This window comes from Candida margitis, assembly GCF_024628925.1.
Source record: "Candida margitis strain CBS 14175 chromosome Unknown scaffold10, whole genome shotgun sequence".
NCBI lineage: Eukaryota > Fungi > Ascomycota > Pichiomycetes > Serinales > Debaryomycetaceae > Lodderomyces > Lodderomyces margitis.
In genome coordinates, this window is record NW_026261820.1 from 22,324 (window position 1) to 44,082 (window position 21,759).

Here is a 21,759-nt window from a genome sequence, read left to right on the forward strand (position 1 = left end):
ACGCGGAGTGAAACGAAAAACTTGACAGTGTTCTTTGGTTGAGAGACGGTTTTTATATGAAATGTTACCCTAGTAACTTGTGGGGATGCGTACTACACACTCGCTATTACTCCCGATCAGCATTCATGCAGGTCGAACCCTCCATTTCAGCACAGGAAGTGAGCGATGTAAGATGAAGCAAAAATTTTAGACTATCAAAATGCAAGGTAAAACTAGCTTCTATTGTCTTTTCACGAACCCAGAAAATTTGCAAAAAGGCGGGCGTAGCACGCGTTTAAGAAAATATTGGGTTCACTCCCTATTGTGAACCCCACCAAGAAAATCCCTGTTCTTCCGGCTTTGCAAGGTTTAGCCCTACACTCAAGAAATTATTCCAAGAGATCTGTTCTTGCGCTGTCATAATTTAGTTAGTACCGACCCCCTGGGGAAATCGGCTTGTGCTTTGTTGTGTTCTTCCGCATCCAGGGCAGATACTCCGACGCCTTTGACCACAAAAATCATTCCAAGAAAGATTATTTTTTTGTTTGTTTTTAAGTTTTGTGAAGAGTAATATATTGAATGTGGTGGGGAAAAACATCGAGGAGAAGGAGGAGAACAATGTCGAAGTGAACATTTCATCAATGCAGTCAGTACTAATGCAAAGGCAAACGTACAAGCAAACGCCCTTACTGTTTATAATAGGGTTGTTTAATCTCTATGGGCTGGCTCTCTCCTCTTCATGAACATACGACTCCACATGTGAATCAGACACTAAAAAGTTTTTTTCCCGGACACAAAAGGAAACCCAATTTTTTTCTATTTTTCTGTTAACCAAGGATATTATAGCAATCATAATGTCAGACAAATGACAACAATCATGCTAAGGTGTACACAGTCAACCCAGCAAAAACAACAAACCACCGCCCGAGCTAGACTGGAGTACATTACAATCTCGCCTTGGTGACGTTACAAACTATTTTTTTCTTTTCTTTTTCTTTTTGTTTTGCTTCGTGAAACATGAAGTCCGAGAGGTAGTGCATTCCACTTATAGCAATAACAACAATAAAAACAAAGGGGCATCATCTGTCCTCACCGACTTAAGTATAGCTCGAAAATAGTTCAAAAAACAATGATGTAATCCATACAGCCTTTCTTTACCAGCAAAATCTAAACCTCTAAAAACTTTCTTTTCCCATTACATACCTTTGCTGGATTTTCCAATTTCGGAATTTTCTATTTTCTTGTTTTTTTGGGCCACAGCGTCTAAATTCTGTGTCTGCATATATTAAACCCACAAAGCAACATACTGCATATAGTACCTTTTCCAGACAAAAGTTCTCTATTTTTGCTACAATCAACCCTTTTAATCCAACAATAGACAAACCTACGAAAACAATAAGATTTTACATTGTTTAGAGGGAGATACTCACCAACACGCGACTGACTTAGTGCCTACCATGAATGGCTCTATTATAACCTGCATTGTAAATTAAAATCAGTCACGAAAAAAAAAAAAATTACTCCAGTATGCCTTGTGGCTTTGTGTTTGTCTATTTATAAATGTTTTTTTTTTTAGATGCATCTTTCTTTCCCCCGGCTTTCAGTAAATGCACATTAGTTACATTACAATACTGAAGCATGCCAGCAAATATACCGCTTTGCATTCATTTATATTGTCCTGAAAACTGAAAACAATGTAAAAAGGCAAACAGAGTTTCTGCCACGGCACTATATAAAACCAGAAGTAAATCCCCTCCCAAACATTCTCTTTCTAACTTCCTTTTCCTTTACTGCTTCTACTACTACTACTAGTTTTTGCTCACACAGACCTTTACATTGCTTAATCGTTAGAAGCCACAACCACTTACATTACTTAATCGATAGAAACACTTTATTATATTTTTCTTTTTTATTTTTTTTCATTTTTCGCAATCAAAGTTTAATTCGACGCTTGAAAGATGCCTGCTGATAGTGAATCCGATATTAGCGCTGAAAAACCCATCACCAACTACTCCCATGTGAGCGGCCAAACTCACAACGAGGAGGGGAATGGTGCTCTTTTCGAGAGGACAACATCCTCAACTAGCGACTCGCTAAATCCACCCCCAAAAGAACAACTTCAAGATTCCGAGTCATTACAATCAGAACCTGAACGTGCTGATGGCGAACACGGTAATATTTTGGCACAATACACCGAAAAGCAAGTTATGGCCATGGGAAGAAACTATGCCACAAAGCATGACTTAGACCCCGATTTGTTTGCCCGTGCAGCAGCATTAGCTAGAGCACCAGGTGCATTCAACTCAATGCCATTTTTAACTGATGAAGAAAAGTCAGGATTGTACTTGGAAGCCACCAAAAAATGGCACATCCCTATGAAGTTGGTTGCTGTTATCGCTTTGGGATCTATGGCTGCAGCTGTGCAAGGTATGGATGAATCTGTGGTTAATGGTGCCACCTTGTTCTACCCAAAAGCCTTTGGAGTGGATAAGATGAAAAATGCCGATTTGATCGAAGGTTTGGTCAACTCAGCTCCATATTTGTGTGCTTCGTGTATTGCCTGTTGGATGACTGATTTGTTTAACCGTCACTTGGGTAGAAAATGGACTATTTTCTGGACCTGCGGCATTTCGGCAGTCACATGTATCTGGCAAGGTTTTGTCAACAATTGGTGGCACTTGTTTATTGCTCGATTCTTTTTGGGATTTGGTATTGGTATCAAGTCAGCAACTGTTCCTTCTTATGCTGCAGAGTGTACACCCAAGCATATCCGTGGTTCCTTGGTCATGTTGTGGCAATTTTTCACTGCAGTTGGTATTATGTTTGGTTACGTGACGACTTTGGCATTCTATTACGTCCCCCACAAGAGTTTCGGTACAGGATTGAACTGGAGATTGATGTTGGGAAGCGCTTGTATTCCAGCCATCATTGTTTTATTCCAAGTACCATTTGTCCCTGAATCACCTCGTTGGTTGATGGGTAAAGACAGACACCACGAGGCTTTTGAAAGTTTGAAACAATTACGTTACGAGCCTATAGCTGCCGCTAGGGATTGCTTTTACCAATATGTGTTGTTGAAGGAGGAAGGTTCCTACAAGATTGCCACCTGGAGAAGAGTCATTGAAATGTTTACCATTAGGAGAAACAGAAACGGAGCCATTGCTTCTTGGATCGTCATGTTTATGCAACAGTTCTGTGGTATCAACGTCATTGCTTACTATTCGTCTTCCATTTTCATTGAAGCTAATTTGAGTGAAATTAAAGCTATGTTGGCATCTTGGGGTTATGGTATGATCAATTTCGTATTTGCAATTCCAGCCTTTTTGACCATTGATAAATATGGAAGGAGAAACTTGTTGCTTTTTGCATTTCCGTTAATGTGCGCATTCTTGTTGGTTGCGGGTTTCGGATTCTTGATTCATGATGACCAGGGTAAGTTGGGTATGGTTATTACCGGTATCTATCTATTTTCTGCTGTCTATTCTTCTTCAGAAGGACCGGTTCCCTTCACATACTCGGCAGAAGCTTTCCCTTTGTATATCAGAGACTTGGGTATGTCTTGGGCAACAGCAACATGTTGGTTCTGGAACTTCATCTTGGCATTTACCTGGCCTCGGTTGAAGAATGCATTTTCACCAACGGGTGCCTTTGGTTGGTACGCTGCTTGGAACGGTATCGGTTTCTTTTTGGTCCTTTGGTTCTTGCCAGAAACTAAAGGATTGACTTTGGAAGAGTTGGATGACGTTTTTGCTGTCCCAATGTATACCCATGCCATATACAGAACAAGAACCTTCCTTAGAGGTGTACAAATTCATGTGTTGCGCCGCAAGAACGTGCCTGAAATCCCTCCAATCTACGACCATCAAAGAATGGCTGTTACAAACGAGGAGTGGAATGACAAGGCAGAGGTGTCTCACGTTGAGTAATTTAAGCTTGAAGCTGTCTTTTCAATTCTAGTTTTTTTAAGGGTATATAAATGAAATTTAATGTTAATTAGAGAGCACTGAGATTTACAGTAATATGCGATTTTGTAATCTAAGATTGAAACCTATAACTCACCTTAGGAAGTCTCTTAAATACGATCCCAACTTGGTAGCACCATCCTCCAAAGCATCCTTCAAGACTTCCATATCGTCATTTGCGTTACCAGAGAATCTTGAAGCAAACTCACGTGCACTTGCTTCTAAATCGTTCAAATTAATGCCCCCTTGTGATCCACCACGACCTCTGCCAGCACCAGTTGAGCCTTGTCCTTCCTCTTCTTCGCCGAAATACGAAGAGGAAGAGATAGACTGGGCACCGCCAAAAGCTTGTAGTTTAGCCTTGGCTTCGTTTGTTGCATTCTCATCAAATCGAGGTCCTCTTCCAAAGAACTCGTCAGAGGAAATACCCTTTTGTGTTCCAAACTTGTTTGACACTTCTCCAGTATACTTCACATCCTTGTACTTCTTAGCAGGTCCGTTGTTAACGGCACTATCACCCTGGACCATGCCAAATCCTAATTTTTGAAATTGCTGGGTGGTTTCTTGGATTGGCGCAGGTGCCAGCTTTTCACTCTTTGGGTCCAGCTTCAACGACAACGAGCTTGATGCTTTTTTCTCCAATGGCGTAGTTGCTACAGGAGCAGTAGGTTCCTCCGGGGTGTATCCCAACTTCTTGCGTTCCTCTTCTTCCTCACGTGCCTTTCTTTCGATCTCATCAAAGTCAATGGCTTCATCATTTTTGTTGATCTTCTTGGCTGCTAACCTTGACTTTCTTGGCCCGTTACCCTTTGCCGACAAAATGGACTTTTTAGCTGCTGTGTTGTTCTTTAACCGCGATGAAGCTGTTGTGGGCGTAGGTGTGCTAGTTCTAGAAACCGGCTTCTTCTTCAGCAAGTCATCAGTGGATCCAGTTGGGGTTCCATTGAGTGAGCCCAAAGGCGATGGTGTGGCGGCTACTGGTTTGGTCCAGTTGGAGAAAAAGTCGTCAGTGCTATCATTTGACGAATCAGCGTTCAGTGATGCCTCAGCCAAATCGTCCAAAGTAACTACGTCTGGGTGTTTAATAGCATCAGCACTTGCCTTTTGCTTCAACTTCTCTTTGTACTTGTTAGCTGCTGGCGACGAATATTTGGTAGTAGCATCAACACCTTGTTTATTATTGACAAATTGCGAGCCTCCATTTTTAATGAAAAAGTCCTTTGCCGGTTGGTTACCCCCAAACTTAAAGTTTCTTAATTGCATACGCTGCCAGCTGTCCAAGTTGGAGGACCTGACGAATGAGACGTGTACACCCAAGTTACGGTGAACTGATGAACATTGCAAACACAAGAATATACCAAACGGAACTGACGTCCAAGTTGGATTCTTGTTGGAGCAATCAAAACAAACCTGGTTGGCAGGGTCCTTTCTCAACTTGTCAAACACTAAGGCAACTTCTTCCTTTGTGGCTATTGTGTCTGACATTGTGTGGTTTTGTATGAGCTTTGATCTGGACGTTGGTTTCTCTCTACATAAAATTTCGTTCTGTTTTTTATTTTTTCTTTTCTTATTTTTTTTCGTTTGTGTCTGTGTCGTGTCACCATTTCTTCTTTCTATTACGACTATACGCTATATACAGTTTCCTCAATGGAAAGGTCTTGAACCACCACGGGCAAACTCAACAATCTTCCATCCTTCAGTAGTCTTGTTGTCAAATTCTTCAGGGATTCTCGTCAAGACCATGGCATAGGTACTTAATTGAATTTGATCTTCGGTACCGGCTGCAATTTCACCGGTCTTGGCTTTCCTGTACAAATGGATCTCTTGTGCTCTACAACTGACAACAATCACAGGAATATCATTTGGCTGCAAGCTCTTACATGTGACGATGTCGACACCTCTGATATCCAAGATCCTGCTGTCTGAAAATAAACCTTGTTGAATGAATTGCTTATTGTTAGCTTCCCATACATTATAGGGAGCTTCACTAAACCATTCTTTCAACACCTTTGAATCGTTCTTGATGTAAGCATCAACAACTTCTGGAACAATGTAATCATTCAATGTCTTTTGGAAATCAGTCAACTTGAATGAGGGATCCATATATTTCAATTGTTTGATGGTTTTGGCCTGTTCAGTCTCTGCAAAGAATCCGGTAACCTTTTCAATGATTGTACGTATTAGACTGATTAGCCCATTTTCTGACTCCTCCCATTTCTCCTTAAGTATCACAATAGCTTTACCAATGGGCGATTTCTGTTTAAAGTCTTCCCATTTTTCACTAGTCGATGGTCCTGACGATTTGATTTCCGTTGCAACCAACTCTCCTCCTGCCTCTTCATTCTCCTTAACGGGACCCTTGTATCCTTCCTTCAACTTCCTAGCCAATTCCTTCTCTCTCAAAGCTTGTCTTTGCTCTTTGGATAAAAATCCACCATACATGTTCGACGAACCATCGTCAATTACCTCGGAAACATCCTTGTATATTTGCGTCTTTCTAACAGGATCAAAAGCCTTATCGGCAGCGTCAGCACTGACCTTGACGGTAGTTCTCACACCTTTCCCCACTGGTGACTCCCATGCCTTGTAGGCTGCACCACCTACTACATCCGCCGTCTTTTTAACCGCCACACCTGCTGCACTTTTACCCTTTTGCGCTCTAGCGTATGCTTCTTTAGCTCTCTTGAACGCTTCGGACTCTGCCACTCTTCCTGACTCATCCTGCAACGCCTTTATGTTTTCCTTCAACTCGGACGATTTCTTCACTTCCTGCTTGAAAGTGTCAAAGAATACCTTGAGTGGGGAGTTTGTCGATGGGGGTTTGTCATTGAGGTTCACACTTGATGCATGGAATGCACGTACAGTGGTGGTTACCGGTATCCTGGTGGCAAGACTTTGTTGTTTCTTAATTGTAGATCTAAGCATGTTTGTTTAGAGCCTCTGGTCCTCCTCTTTAGTTGTCTATTTACAAGTGGTGAAAATACTGTAGGCGAATCTGTGAAATTTTTGACTGTTTTTTTTTTTTTTCTTCTTTTTTTAATTTGCCTACAGAGAAGAGTAACTACCAAAAGCTGTTGTATTACTTTATACACTAATGATACTTCCATCTTTCATAAAGCTTGGCTCCTTGAACTGCACCGTAGACCAACAAGGAGCTTACTAAGCTCATTTGTAAGTTATTTAATATTCTCGATTGCCTTGCTTCAATTGCAACTGCCTTTGAATATGGGATATCATCTCTGAATGAGATCATTGTGTACAAAGGTAACCATTTGTTCTTGAACCACGTTCCCAAAGTGTAATCCAACTTTTTCTTGGTTAGATACCAGATATTAGTAACCTTTGATGACATTTCGTAGTAATTGTCCAATGCCAATTTGCAAATTGCATCCAAATCATCCTTCCTTTGCGGCGAGTACGCCAAAAAGGCCTTTTCAATGTTTCCATTATTTGCTTCAATCAACTCCATCAATATCCTTACATCTTCAAACCCACAGTTCATCCCTTGTCCGTAGAATGGCACCATAGAATGCGCAGCATCTCCAATAATGATAGCCTTCCCAAGTGGACTGTTGTAGGGATATGCACTGATTTGCATAAGTGATCCCCTCGGATTGTTATCGTAGGCACTGATTAATGCCTCCTGTCCAATGAGCTCATACGCATCAGGAAAATTCTTTTTGAAAAACTGAACAAACTCGTCGCTCGAGTTTATTGATTCAATAACAGACCAGGGACTGAAGAACGTCGATGTAAATGACCCGTCCTCGTTTGCTAATGCAATCAACATAAAATCATGCCGCGGCCAAATATGCAAGTGGTTGGCATCGATTGCAAATTTTCTTTCTGGGTCGGGCGGTATATACAACTCCATATATTGCATGTCGATGTATTTTTGGGACAAGTCCATTCGCATACCCTTTTGCATTTGGTGCCTGAAGTGAGAGTGGGCTCCATCAGCACCTATGATGTAATCAAAAGAGCCAAACTTTACTATGCCATTCTTGCTCGAAAACTCCATAGTCGGAGATGTATCCACGTTGCTCAATTTAACCAACTTGTGCTCAAAGTATACCTTTACGCCACTCTGGCCCAATTCTTCCAACAACAAGTCATTAAGATAAGATCTATCAATTGAATTGATACACTCACCGCTCAACCCATATAATTGCGACTCCTGCTTTAATCCAGTTATATCGTGTATCATTCTTCCCTTCATCGGAATGACATGGTCAAGTATTTTACTCGACAATGACTCGTCAACATATTCAACTGCTCGGATGCCTCGATTGCTAACTGCTAGATTGATGGATCGTAAATTCCTCTTTGATCGGTCTATGCTTTTTGGGTCAGGTCGTAAATCGAAAAGACTAACGTCGTAGCCCTTCCGGGAGAAGGCCAATGCAGCTAAACATCCTACCAAGCCTGCACCCACTATCCCGATTGAATCTCTATCGCCTTTCTTGGGAGCCATCTTTAAAGAGGTGGTGTGATATGGAGATAGAGAAAAAAAATAAGATAAAAAAAATAAAACTAAATTAACAAGTTTCTATGACCTTAATCAAAAGAACTTACAAAGTTTACCATTAACACACTATTTATTGGTTATTAACCATTGTTTTAGCCATCTTGTGTTTTTTATCCTCTATAGACTTTTTCAAGGCTTCTAGTTGCTGTTGCAACTCAACGTTCCTCTGCGAAAACTCTTCATTGGCTTTGATTGTGTTTGCCAAGTTCTCTTTCATCGTGAGATGTTCATATTTCTTCTGCAATTGCTCTTTCTCTTCAATCAACTTTTTGCGCTCAAGCTCAGCCTCGGTTAAATTTACATTGTACTCCTCACTTTGCTGTGATATTTCAGTATGCGTAGATTGTAGCTCTTCAATCTGAACCTTCATATTATTGATTTTTAACAACAAATCATCATACACTTCAGTCAAGTTTTTCAACTCATTTTTATTGTTACTGAGTGAATTTGCCTCCATCAAATAGAACTCATTCTCGTAGGTAATCAACGGTGGGTTGAGTTCCAACACATCACGTAAATTTAAATCGGACTCTGAAAAGAATTCTTTCGATTGAAGAAAGGTTAGTAAGCCATCTCCAGATAGTGATGCAAGCTTGTCGTCATCTTTTATGAACACCCACAATAGCAATCGCAATATGAAATCGAATCCTTCAAACACGAATAAATCCAAAATTTTCAAGCTAACATCTAGATCAAACTTTCCGAAAATTAGTTCCGGGACCACCTTTTTATAGTATGCAGACCAATTAATTCCTTGACTTGCTATATGTTTAAAAGATCCTAGCTTGTCCTCTAATGCCCGGTTGATTTTGTACATAAACTCTTCCCGTTTCACCACTTCGTATAGCTTGTAGAATTTGATCAAGATAAACAATCTTCTCTCCTCAGAAAGGCCAGGTATCACTGTTAGCAACTCGGCATACCTCACCAAATACCTATCAAGTGCTGCGTCTTTCATGGCTCGCCCATTTGTTTCCTGTTCCTCAATGATGGACAATACCAACAGAGTCAAGTCGACAACCTCTTGTTTGTCACTAAGTTTCCCTATGTCATCCTTGTATTTATGGCTTCGCTTTAGTAACTCCCCAAACGAGGAGCCGTGATTAAACTTGTATCTCACTTGCAACGTTCTCAAGTACACAATAGATCTATAGTCCGATGGGATTCCCTTTAATATTTCACTTTCCAATTTTTCAACTTCGTGTCGTCTAATCCATTGATTACTGTAGTCGCGAATGATTTCATTCCAAAATTGAACTGATTCATCGTCGGTTGTCACGTTTGGAATTACGATATTCTGATTGAAAGATGGATCATTGACTAACCAATTGAACCCTTCATTCATCGCTGGCAGGGCATAAAGCTCCAGCTGTCTGTCAGCAGATATAAATGACAAAGTATCATCTGCTTGGAATCTGATCCTGTTACTTTCTGTAGACTTGTTATCAAACGGCGGAATTGATGGAACATCTTTTTCATGTGTGTTTGAAGAGCTACTCTGAGGGGAGGAAGATAAATCCAAGTGAGGTCTTGAAGGAAGTGGAGGTGACGACGTTTCAGCCAGCATGACGATGAACACAAATAGGTGGAGAGTGGTCTGTGGTTTAAGAAGTGTCTAACATCAGTTGTTTTATTTCTGGGGCGAGAACAAAAAAAAACAAACGGAACAAAAAGATATCACGTGAAGACTATAAAATTATAAACCTATTTTATCTTGTTAATCTAACTTTCTCCTTTTGAATGGAGAGTGGGGGTAGTCAAGTATCACGTCGCTATCATCAGAAGCAACAGATCCTCGACTGAAACGAGCTGCTGTGTCGAAACCATCTGCTTTTACGATCTCGCTCGCCGCATTCTTTCTTTCGACAAACTCGGCACTTGGAATATTGCTAAAACCTTTAGTACCGAAACCATTAGTGGTAGGGTTGCCACCACCACGGCTACTTCTAAACCCCACCCTTCTGAAGGCATTTGCATCTTTTTCAGCTGTAGAGATAGCACGCGGTGAAGGGTTAACTGAATCTCTTTTGCTGTGATTGCCATTTCTTGAAGCTTCCTGTTCATAATTTCCCAAGCTATCATTTCGCCTCCTTTCCTGATCTCGAAATTCGCTGAGAGATACAAATTGCGTCTTTCCTTTAAATGCCCCCCTTGCTGAATGTGAATCATTACTATCAAAATGGCTGTTACTGAGTTGCAAATTCTCAATCCTGTTAGTGACATCTCCACTGTTGGAACTCGAAGTGACTGGAAAAACTTTCCGAAAAGTACTGGAATTGACACTAGCTCCATCAACTGTCTCCTGATTTTGCTTATTTTCCGTTGAACTATTCGCATACAGTTCGAGCAACTTTTCCAACTTTTCTAAGTTTACAGGGTTCTCAACGGCTTTTTCTATGTGCTTTTTTATCATTATCAATCGAACACCCTTGATGACTGTAGTCTCATCTTGGAAATGCTGGTTGAGTAAGTGGCAAATACTGGGATTTAGCTCATCATCTTTAAATTGTTCTCTTAATATGAGATTTTTCAATAAAACCATTCCTTTAGGAAACTCAGTGGGGGGGCTCTCAGTGAAAGTATGCATCATGGAGTTTGACTCTTTAGCACCATCGGAATGGCTCGGTGAGTTATCACGCGTCTCGTCAACTTTAGAAATCGGCAGCACCAGAGATCGCTCGTTTGATTTGGCTTTAATTTCTTCCTGTATATGAGAATCTACACTTTCCACTTCATGGTCGTCACTGGTCTTATCTAAACCGGCTTGCCTGGTTTCATCTTGATCTGCATTGGCATCCGCATTGTTCTTTGATTCTCGAGCTTTGTTATCCTTACTAGTATCATTCCTTCGTTGATCAGTGTCTGATTCTTCCTGGCTCTCACTCTTGGTAGGATTATAATTGAACTCATAAATATCGACAGTGCCATCACCATCAGTAAAAGTTTTGCATGCTTTAATTTTTTTCTTGGACTGGCTAGTTGGCTTACTGAAAACTCTCTCTTCCACAATTTCAATTTCGTCGTCGTCGTCATCCTCATAAACCAGCTCAGTTTCGTCTTTTTGAGGTTGGTTTTGGGCCCGGTGCAATTCTAGCAATATGTTTGACCAATACTTTCTCTCTTTTCTCCTTTCGTCAGCTGGAAAAATTGCTTTGGCCTGACTTTGCAGGTGCTTCTTGAAGAAACTCTCGCATTCGATGATATTGCTCAACCATTTTCTGATATTGTACAACACATGAACCCCACAATCATTGAAGTTGTTTTGGCGAGGAATCCTTGCCGATTGGAACCGAATTTGGTCTCGATTAATCTCAACATCAAATTTTTCCTTGCAATAATCAATAATGAAACTCTTGAGAGGCACGCTGACATTATACCTTTTGCTTCCCAAGGAGTCTAGCACAAATATTTCGGCATACTGGTTATTCGACTTTGTCTCTATCTCAAAATCATCAACATCAATTGGTTCACTTTCTCTCCATTTTCGTTCTTGGGCCAGTTGTAACAATCCAGGGAGGTTCCTGATAATGCAGCAATACCAATGCAGGCTTTGATTTACGGGGATGATAAGGTGCTGAAACTTCATTAGATCAAGCTTCGAGAGCCACCTTTTTATGTTGTTATAGTAGTCGGGAGTGGTTCCAGACGTCAATTTTGTGTAAAAGAAGGAGTTGAATGAATGTATTTCTGACGCCTGTACCAACCCTTTTTTTACCCCTTCCTGTATAATATACTTTAGCCCAAAGTCGATAATCACGTCATTAACCCAGTTATTGCGATGCAAAGTTCTGAAATCACTTTCATCGACAGTGAGTTCAGTACCATCATGAAACTTGTACCGCAATTCGGGTTTGAAATCGGGTGTCTTTTCAAATTGGTTGTAATCCGAGTCGTCAAAAAAATCCAAGCCTTCCCCACCACTGGTGTAATCACCGAGAAACTCAATGCCATCATCTTTGGGTTGTGAAAGTCTGGGTGAACTTCTTTGCGGTCGTTGGAACCCTGCTTTCACAAATGGGTCCGCCGATGGATATTTTGATCTATTGTAGGCTCTGTCCATCAATCTCTTTTGTGCCAGTTCAGTCAAGGTCGATTCCACTTTCACTTTCAGATTGGGGTGGTTGGTAAAGTACTGTCGGATGTCATCATCTCTACCATAGTGAGACGCTATGATGAATCTCTGTCCCAGTATTAATTGCATAATAAACGATTCATTTGCGAACGAAAAGTCTTTCAATTGAGACTCAATGTTGACAACAAATTTGTTGAGTGGTACGAGATCAAGTGAAGGGTGCTGCCACCCAATGTATATATACTTTCCATTCTGCGAAACTGCTATTTCGTATATTTTGCGATGATTTCTCTTTCGAATTTTTTGGTCATGGTATTGAAAAGACTTTAAAACATGTCGTACTTTAGGGAACTTGCACATGCTGCATTCTTTTACATCAAGCTTATTTCCATCGCAGTCTTCTACCTCTGTGAACCCAGGCTCCAGAGAAATGGAAGGTGCTGGTGACAATGAGACTGATGGTGAACCTGATTGTGAGGCTGATGGGGAGACTGAATATGAGATTGAATGTTCCAGCTCCGCAATGAGTATTGGAGATGCCGAGCCTGAGTTTGAACGAGATCGTGCCTGATCTGATGTTGGCGACAATGAATCGGGGGAACTAACCGGTAAGTCTTTGCTTATTCTCGACTGTGGAGACACTATCGTTTTTCTGGAACTTGTTTCATTAGTCTTTCCTTTTTGAAAAGCATATGAAGATTTCCGTTCAACTAATCGATCCGAATGACTAGTTAAACTGTCTAGTCTTTCACGAATTCTTGATGATTTTTCTAGTTTTTCAGAATACTTGTCATCGGTTGAATTGTCCTTCTCCTTGTTACAACGTGGACCACAGAACAGTTTATCTCTACGCATGGTAAAGTGATCGTCTTTTGTGGCGTCGTGGGAACTCGCATTGGAATGATATCTATGGTTTGACTGAAAGTGCAGCAGCGGACGTGTCACTTCGTGGTTGCCGTCACTATATATCGGTTGATTGGAAGCATTTGAGTTTCGCGTATGTGATGATTCGTTGTCGGTTTTGTCTAGCTTTATAACATCAGTCGTCCTTGCAACCAAACTATCCAATCTTTTTCTCGTTGGATCCCCAGCCTTACTAGCCCTCGATCTAGTTGTGTCTTGAAGTAGATGACCTATGCTTTTTTGTCGCGGCCTGGTATGTGGTTTTGAAGGGCTTACTGGTTCCTCAGGATCAAAGTTACGCGTGGCCTCAGTATTGGATTTGTCAGTTTTCTTATAAAGCGTGTCAACAGGCTTTGATCCATAAGCACTTGATGTCCGCTTTCGTATTAGCGATTGAAACTGCTTGTTTTTGAAATTTGAGCTGGACATCGTTTCTATTCAGTGGGAGGTATAAGGATGGGTAATTAAGTGTCAGGGCCGTACTTGTAAAGGTAAGTATACTAGCCTCAACAGCTAACGGCACTGTTGTTGAGAATATTGTTGTAACGTTCTGATGTGTGTTCTCTTTTTGGTTCCATTTTCCTGCATGGTTAGAGAAGTCCAATTTTCCTTGTTTGATCTACATCACAACCAATCGAAGTCAACCAAATCTACACCACAATATTTCTCTAAGCACTCAATATAGCCACCAATTGAGCCTTTTCCATCTATATCTGTAAAATGTTGATGAAGTCTGCCACTCTGTCTATGTATCTCATATGGTAGCGATTCACCACCTTTCTTTTCTGGTGGCAAGAGCGTCAAAATTAAAAAAAAATACAAGAATCAATCAATTACACCAGCATTCATCATCAAATAAGTATACTTCAAACAATGGGACAAGGACCATCAGGTATGCCAGGAGGTAACAACCTCAACAAAAAAAAGGATGACAAGAAAAAGGAAAAGCCAAAGTACGAACCTCCTGTCGAGTCAAGATTTGGTAAAAAGAGAAGAAAGGGCCCAGACACTGCAATCAAGTTGCCCAGCGTATACCCAAGCACTCGTTGCAAGTTGAGATTGTTAAAATTGGAAAGGATAAAGGATCATTTGTTGTTGGAGGAGGAGTTAGTATTAAACCAGGAAGCTTTCCAACCAACGGAGGCAAGACAGGCTGAAGAACGAGAAAAGATTGATGAATTGAGAGGGTACCCAATGGCAATCGGAACATTGGAGGAAATCATAGATGACGATCATGCGATTGTTTCCAGCACTGCCAGTTCTGAGTACTATGTACCCATTATGTCGTTTGTTGATAAAGGTTTGTTGGAACCCGGCTGCTCTGTTTTATTACACCACAAAACTGTTGCCGTTGTCGGAGTGTTGCAAGATGATGCTGACCCAATGGTTTCAGTTATGAAGCTTGATAAATCACCAACGGAGTCGTATGCCGATATTGGAGGTTTAGAGTCACAAATACAAGAGATCAAGGAGTCGGTTGAGTTGCCATTGACCCATCCAGAGTTGTATGAAGAAATGGGTATCAAACCCCCCAAGGGTGTTATATTGTACGGTGCACCAGGAACTGGTAAGACATTGTTGGCCAAAGCCGTGGCCAACTCAACATCAGCAACGTTTTTGAGGATAGTGGGATCCGAATTGATTCAGAAATATCTAGGTGACGGTCCAAGGTTGGTGCGTCAAATTTTCCAAATTGCCGCAGACCATGCTCCATCAATTGTATTTATTGATGAGATCGATGCTATTGGAACTAAGCGATACGAGTCTACTTCTGGAGGTGAAAAGGAGATCCAAAGAACAATGTTGGAGTTGTTGAATCAATTGGACGGGTTTGATGACAGAGGTGATATCAAAGTAATTATGGCAACTAACAAGATCGAGAGTCTTGATCCGGCATTGATAAGACCAGGTAGAATAGATCGAAAGATTCTTTTTGAAAATCCAGACTCAAACACAAAGAAGAAGATTTTAACGATCCACACATCCAAAATGAGTTTGGCCAGTGATGTCAAGTTGGATGAGATTGTCACCGGTAAAGACGACTTGTCGGGTGCTGATATCAAGGCTATATGTACCGAAGCTGGTTTGTTGGCATTGAGAGAAAGACGTATGCAAGTTAAGGCTGATGATTTCAAACAAGCCAAGGAGAGAGTCTTGAAGAATAAAGTGGAGGAGAATCTTGAAGGTTTATATTTGTAATGGAATAAAATCTGAAGTAAAACTACCATGTAAAATGTGTTTAGTTCTTCGTGCGTTGAAATGGTGAAAGAGATTGTATATGTGGTTGGTGAATAATTAATTGGATCGTAATATTTATCAATAGTCAGTTCTAAGACCAATTCACCCATTCCCCAAATAGGAAATCTAGAGTGCGGCTCATATAAATAGGAAACTGCGTGCAGCTCACATTCTAAGCATACGAACAAATTAATTAGTTATAGAATGGTTCTACTAGTTATTATAAGTCTAGAAGGTATTTAAATTATTCTAATGTACAAAAAATCCATTAATCAAAACTATATATTTGAGTAGTAATATGAGTCAACAACAATTTTGAATTCCTGAGTCTCCTTGTTGTAAGACTCGATCCGAACACCTGTCAAGTCCTTCACCACAATGTCAGCACCGGCATCTCTGACCTTTTCAGGGTTGTAAGTAGAGCAGATTCCCACAACAAGGGCCCCAGCATCTTTTCCAGCTTGAATTCCAGCGGGTGCATCCTCAAAGACCACCACTTTCGCATGGTTGGCTCCGTATCCCAAATTCTCTCTTGCATTGAGGTAACCTTGGGGATGTGGTTTTCCTTTCGTCACCTTTTCGGCCGTTATAAAAGTATCTGGTTTTTCAATGGTTAATAACTTTAACCATTTGGTTGCAAGGGGGAGGGTTCCGGAAGTAACAATTGCCCATTTTTGTTCTCCATCATGTGTTTCTTTTGAGTATCCGTCGAATTGCTTGACCAATTCCACGGCACCTGGAATAGCGCGGGCGTGGTGGCCATATGAGTCGGGTATATCTCCTTCCCACTGTGTGACTTGCTCCTCAATGGCATCTTCTGGGGACCATTTCTTGATGACATCAAAGGTACGGCATCCATGAGAAGTTCTGATGACTTCTTCAGCATCAAAGTGTGGTCTCGTTTCGGCAAAGTTTCTCCAGAATTCAGAAATGGCGCCGGTGGAGTTGACTAAGGTACCATCACAGTCGAACAAGGCTGCGTTGACGTAAAAAGTTGCTGGTGGTTGTTCTTTTGTCATTGTTTATATATATGTGTGTGTGTATGTGTATGTGTATGTGAGTGTGAGTATGTATATCGTTGATGCAGATGGATAAGGTTTGAAGAAGATGGAATTGTGTTGGGTTTTTATATTCAATTGGAGTTTTGCAATAAGTCTTTGTAAAAAGGAGGAAAAAGAAACTCTATGAGTTTCTTTTTTCTTATTTGGATTTGTGTAATCTTTAGAATGAAAAAAAGAAAAGAGATCTTTGAAAAACATTCCAGTAAAACTTTTTATCAAATGTTTTCTATGTCGTCATAGGGTAAACAACACAACAAAGCTTTAATTATACATTAGGTTGTTTATGCAACGTTTCTTTTTTTTTTTGTCTTCCCTGTCTATCGTCTAAAAATAGGATGTATTCTTTTTCCATCTATCTTTCCATCAGGGCAAAGTGCTTTGAAGATTGCTGTCATCAGTGTTGTTGGCTTCCCCTCCGATGACCATTCCTGTGTATCAATTCACTGAGTAAAGATAGGTTGTTTCTTTGTAAACTCTTCAAAACCAGCTACCTCCCTTTCCGTATTACAGGTGTTGGCACAAAGCCTATATACCACCTTGTTGTTTGTTAAAAGGCTTCTATTGTTCAGTTTGCATGTGTTTTTTAAAATTCTCCTTTCTAGCCAAGTACGATAAACTGAGTAGAGTTTACCTTACTAGATGTAGCTGCATAACGGTCGATATCCGCCCTACAGTTAACAACGCGTTCCTTCCATGCATCTTCAAGAGACCTCAGGTGTTGCTAGCTTACAATTGACTTTGGTGGTATAGGCTGCAGTTATTTGGTAGTGTGCCTTTGTTCAATATTACACAAACCTTAAAAGGCAATGGATTGTCCGCTGCCGATTTGTAAAAATTTCTTTTCTTCTTTTCTTGTCGTTTTATGAGGTTATCCGGTTACAAAGACCTAGGTCGTGTCTGGGTACCCAATATCTTTTTTAAATACAGGCTGTATAACTAAAGGAGTAAATAATACAAGAACAATAAAACCAATTGACTATTGTTAGATTATAATAACCTTGGATATGGAAAAGCTTTCTTACCACCGTGTTAATGAGACCGGATCAATGTGTGTTTCATTTCATAGACAGAGCAAATAAAAAAAAAAAAAAAAAAAAAAAAAAGAAACAATCTTAAATCCTTGAGATAAGATAACAAAATTTTACTCATTGAATGTACAAGATACACGTCTTTTTTTCTTCACCAGTAAAGTGCCCAATACACCTCGTCAACACTAACCTAACTTACACGTTCAATTTGGGGACATAGACACTACGTCATTACCCTACTACTATTTGTTATTATTAGTTACTAGAAAGGGTTAAAATGTATTGTAGGGAAATGAATCACAAAGCTACCGTTTTTTGTGTATCACGTGCAAATCAGCACATTTTATTTCCGCATTCCCTTTATGACGTAATGATACAATTTGGTAGTGTACATCAGTTCAAATAGGAAAAGCCTATACCACAACTGCACTCGTAAAAGTCTTCCTAGAACGCGGTACACGCGATACGAAAGTTTAAACGCAGTTTCTATCTCGTATCAATGAGTCGGAAAATGAAGTATAGGGAAGATTCGGAACACTGGTCCGTTCCATTTCGCAGACAACAGTCTTTGGGCCGCGACTTTTAGAGTAAATACCAATTTTGGTGAAACCCCCTTACTATACAATAAAGCCTTGCGTGGTGAGCTTAACTTTATGACATTAGCTGTTGTGAAACGTTATGTGTCACCAATGATGTTTCAAAAAAACGACTTCTTTTGTCTTTAACGTTTGTTGACAATATCTTTCTTTTTTTTTTGGCAGCAAAATGAGACAAAAATGTATGTTGACAAGTGACACTGAGGTAAATGTAATACACCTCTCTTGGTTTCTTGACGGGAACCCACCAATAGTATCTCCTACACCGTATTTAAGCTAAATATTTCAACCAACCTCTTCTTAGTCCATATGGAATAATTTGCCAAGTGCGCACGACCAACACAAAAATAGAAACAAATCAGTAGACGGCAAATCCATCAGGAGTACTATACAGCACAATACAACACTAAGACATGTCCTCCAACGTCATCACGTTAGATACAGACTCAGATTCAGATGACGAGATTGAAATTCTCGAGTTTAGAAAGATAACTCAAGATCTACTAGATAACCCACAGAGCCAGGACACCAACAACGACAAGGAGCATGCTGCATCAACTACAACCACCGAGCATAAGACGACCAAGAAACTAGCCGATATTCAATGTCCCATATGCTTTGATACGGTTGACGCTGCAACTGTGACTTCGTGTGGTCACGTATTTTGCTTGCAATGCATTGAGATGAGTATTAGTAGTTCACACGCGCGAGGCACACTGCGAATGCCGCGTGGAAGAGGAATATGTCCTTTGTGTAGGAAGGTTGTCGCATTTAAGGATACAATTGTTTTGAAGTTGAAGAAATCAGATCACAAGTTTGTGGAGGTAAAGTAACATTTTATTACAAGCCAAAGTGTTCATCATTCTAAAAAGAAGTTCTAATACATGGTCTTTGTCTTTAAATGAAGTTCATAAAGTAGGACATATTTCTCCTTATCAAGAAACTCAATGCCACCTTGTTTCTTTGTCAAGTTGGCAATGATGACATCATATATTTTAAACACCCAATTACGACACACTTCGGGGTCATCCAAGTATTCAATTGCCACCATTCTTTCCAACATGTCGCCCAATAGTTCATTCGCCACGTCCAAGCTACCTGTAATGACCTGTTCCATCTTGGCTCGATTATCAGGTTCATTCAACCCTTGATGTAGCTTATAGGCCAAGGCGAGTCGACTGAATAAAATATTTCTGTTGAGGAAATGCACGTCATCCATATTCCACTTGAATTGGTAGGTGGTTTTGCAATAGTGGATCATATATTCAACTGAATATCGCTTGAGTATAGCATCTCCTAGTGAATCCAATTGTTCGCGAAGAAACACCACGTTAGGGTACTGTGCAAATGATGCAGTGCGAGGCGAAAGCAATGAGACCTGTGCCAATTTGTACAATTCCTGATTATGAAATTTCGGCAAGGCGGGTAGTTTGAACGACAATGAATTCAACATGGGAGGTCGAAACACCTGGGAAAAGATGTTGAAGTTGATGGGTGTGGGGAATTGCTGCAAGTAGATGTCTATCTCTGGCACATATTTACCAATTAGTAAATCTGTAGTAAAGTCGGTGTTAATCCTGTGTGAAGCCACCAACTGTTGAAGAAACTTCATTATACAGTAGTCGTAGTCCTTGTCTTCTAAATAAACCATTGCCACAAATACCGACAATGGCTGCAACCCGGTAAATTGTATCGTTGCTGCATCATCCAATTGAATAAATTGCAATCCTTTACATTTGGTAACAAATGCATCCCACATGCGATGAGGATTAAACATATTCATCAATGACCATTTGAGCAAGTACTCATAAATCAACAGTTGCCCAATTTGTTCCAATGATACCAATCCTGTCGGATTGGCGAAATTTAAGCATTCCGGTTGTCTAATTGTTATTGCCGGCACTAATGAATCATGCGCCAACAACAAATGCTGTTTGTTAATCGACACTGTCAATTCATTCGGCCCGTTGTCGTTCAATTTGTAACTCCCCACGCCTAATTTGGTCAACTGATCATAGTTTATCAAGTTGAAACTCTTGAATTTAGGTCTATTACGTTTCTTTTCAAGTGCCTTTTTACGCATCTTTGTCTCATAAGAATATTCATCAACTAATTTTTCGAAACTCGATGGTTGAATTAGATCAACCACTTTTTGATTGGACTTGGTGTCGAATACATCGAAAAGAAATGTTGACCAGTCAGGCTGTTGTTTAAATGGGGTTGAAGATATGTCCTTGCTATTTTTGGAGTTGCTTATTCCTGGGATGCAGGTTGTTGGTATCCTAGTAGTCACGCTTGTATTGATGGTGGCACAGCTTTGGTCCATTGCCAACTGTGAATAATCACCTTTCTCACTCTTTTCAGACGTCAGTGGTGTCCCCTTGGCTTCTTGATTAGTCTCAAACAGTGACAAGGTTAAAGCTGGGTTTTCTACTGCATCCGATGGACCTTGCAGGGTGTCTGTATTATTCGACATCTTTCCCTTTATATCGGTGCTCTTTCCATTTGGATGACACTTCAGGCTAGATTTTAATGGCTTTGCTGTTCCTGTTGGTGTTTTCGATTTGCTTGATTTTGACAGCACCGTGACCTTTGCACTGGCACCGGATTTCTTTGAAACTGTTTCAGGACTACTCTTTTTCAACTTGTTTTTGCGGTTTCTGGGCTGCCCTGACTGTTTTGCTGCTTTACCATTAGGCGTGATCTTGCTTGTCTTTGCTTTCGTTGTAGCATTTACCATTTGCCGACTCAGAATACCCTTTCGGCTAGTTGACTCCTCCGTGGTATTTGCTTTGCGGCTTTCCCGTGGTGTAATCGCGACAGAATCCTTTGTCACTGGTACTTTCACAGTTTTCAATTGTCTCGTGATGTGACCGTAACCAGCCACGAATTGCGGTCTATAGCTTATGCATGCTGTTATAGATTTGCGTAAGAATATCATACAATGGATAATCTCTTCTGTTGGTAGGGTCGTATGCGATTATTCATTGGATTGTAATGTGTCACAGCTGTCTTTCCACCATCCGAAACCAAATTGATTCTTCTCTAAAGAGAGAAAAATTATATTATTTCACATTTGGTAGTTTAGCAAACACATTTACAAAATGAAATGGCAAAAAGCTCTATACATAGTAAGTAAATTATTATTGTATCGTAATATGTATTATAAGTTGACCCTCGCTTTCCTCGTCCGCCCTCTATACATTAACCACTAACCATAGAAAAACTCTTCACTAGTTTTATTCTATTTGTCCTTTGTGTGGGGCAGATGGAAAACAGTCACACTGCACACAGTTTGTGCAACCGCAAGTCAGTTCTAAGACCAATTCGTTCGGTCCATAAAAAGGAAACCTAGACTGCGGCTCATATTCTGAGTATACGTGAGTAGTAAA

At 40.4% G+C, this 21,759-nt stretch overlaps 10 protein-coding genes across 10 annotated transcripts; 3 read left to right on the forward strand and 7 right to left on the reverse strand. All coding sequences in view use genetic code 12, as the record gives it.

Annotated features, from left to right (window-relative positions):
• Positions 1-1,937: 1,937 nt before the first annotated feature.
• Positions 1,938-3,905, forward strand: HGT19 (Hgt19p; the record flags this gene model as incomplete). The annotated part of the gene is made up of 1 exon (XM_051815216.1): positions 1,938-3,905. The coding sequence occupies one exon, from the start codon at positions 1,938-1,940 to the stop codon at positions 3,903-3,905; it is 1,968 nt and encodes a 655-aa protein (XP_051671211.1).
• A 129-nt stretch (positions 3,906-4,034) lies between these two features.
• On the reverse strand, positions 4,035-5,426 carry GLO3 (ADP-ribosylation factor GTPase-activating protein; the record flags this gene model as incomplete). Its single annotated transcript, XM_051815217.1, has 1 exon — positions 4,035-5,426. The coding sequence occupies one exon, from the start codon at positions 5,424-5,426 to the stop codon at positions 4,035-4,037; it is 1,392 nt and encodes a 463-aa protein (XP_051671212.1).
• Positions 5,427-5,585: 159 nt separating this feature from the next.
• On the reverse strand, positions 5,586-6,866 carry TIM44 (protein translocase subunit; the record flags this gene model as incomplete). Its single annotated transcript, XM_051815218.1, has 1 exon — positions 5,586-6,866. The coding sequence occupies one exon, from the start codon at positions 6,864-6,866 to the stop codon at positions 5,586-5,588; it is 1,281 nt and encodes a 426-aa protein (XP_051671213.1).
• A 166-nt stretch (positions 6,867-7,032) lies between these two features.
• On the reverse strand, positions 7,033-8,415 carry BNA4 (kynurenine 3-monooxygenase; the record flags this gene model as incomplete). Its single annotated transcript, XM_051815219.1, has 1 exon — positions 7,033-8,415. The coding sequence occupies one exon, from the start codon at positions 8,413-8,415 to the stop codon at positions 7,033-7,035; it is 1,383 nt and encodes a 460-aa protein (XP_051671214.1).
• A 124-nt stretch (positions 8,416-8,539) lies between these two features.
• On the reverse strand, positions 8,540-10,036 carry CANMA_003081 (uncharacterized protein; the record flags this gene model as incomplete). The annotated part of the gene is made up of 1 exon (XM_051815220.1): positions 8,540-10,036. One exon carries the CDS (start codon positions 10,034-10,036, stop codon positions 8,540-8,542), a length of 1,497 nt encoding a protein of 498 aa, XP_051671215.1.
• Positions 10,037-10,186: 150 nt separating this feature from the next.
• Positions 10,187-13,873, reverse strand: ULP3 (SUMO protease; the record flags this gene model as incomplete). Its single annotated transcript, XM_051815221.1, has 1 exon — positions 10,187-13,873. The coding sequence occupies one exon, from the start codon at positions 13,871-13,873 to the stop codon at positions 10,187-10,189; it is 3,687 nt and encodes a 1,228-aa protein (XP_051671216.1).
• A 444-nt stretch (positions 13,874-14,317) lies between these two features.
• On the forward strand, positions 14,318-15,643 carry RPT2 (proteasome regulatory particle base subunit; the record flags this gene model as incomplete). Its single annotated transcript, XM_051815222.1, has 1 exon — positions 14,318-15,643. One exon carries the CDS (start codon positions 14,318-14,320, stop codon positions 15,641-15,643), a length of 1,326 nt encoding a protein of 441 aa, XP_051671217.1.
• A 317-nt stretch (positions 15,644-15,960) lies between these two features.
• Positions 15,961-16,701, reverse strand: RHR2 (glycerol-1-phosphatase; the record flags this gene model as incomplete). The annotated part of the gene is made up of 1 exon (XM_051815223.1): positions 15,961-16,701. One exon carries the CDS (start codon positions 16,699-16,701, stop codon positions 15,961-15,963), a length of 741 nt encoding a protein of 246 aa, XP_051671218.1.
• Positions 16,702-18,780: 2,079 nt separating this feature from the next.
• On the forward strand, positions 18,781-19,200 carry CANMA_003085 (SUMO-targeted ubiquitin ligase complex subunit; the record flags this gene model as incomplete). Its single annotated transcript, XM_051815224.1, has 2 exons — positions 18,781-19,008; positions 19,129-19,200. The coding sequence occupies 2 exons, from the start codon at positions 18,781-18,783 to the stop codon at positions 19,198-19,200; spliced, it is 300 nt and encodes a 99-aa protein (XP_051671219.1).
• A 44-nt stretch (positions 19,201-19,244) lies between these two features.
• CANMA_003086 (uncharacterized protein) lies at positions 19,245-21,308 on the reverse strand (the record flags this gene model as incomplete). The annotated part of the gene is made up of 1 exon (XM_051815226.1): positions 19,245-21,308. One exon carries the CDS (start codon positions 21,306-21,308, stop codon positions 19,245-19,247), a length of 2,064 nt encoding a protein of 687 aa, XP_051671220.1.
• Between the last annotated feature and the right edge of the window lie 451 nt (positions 21,309-21,759).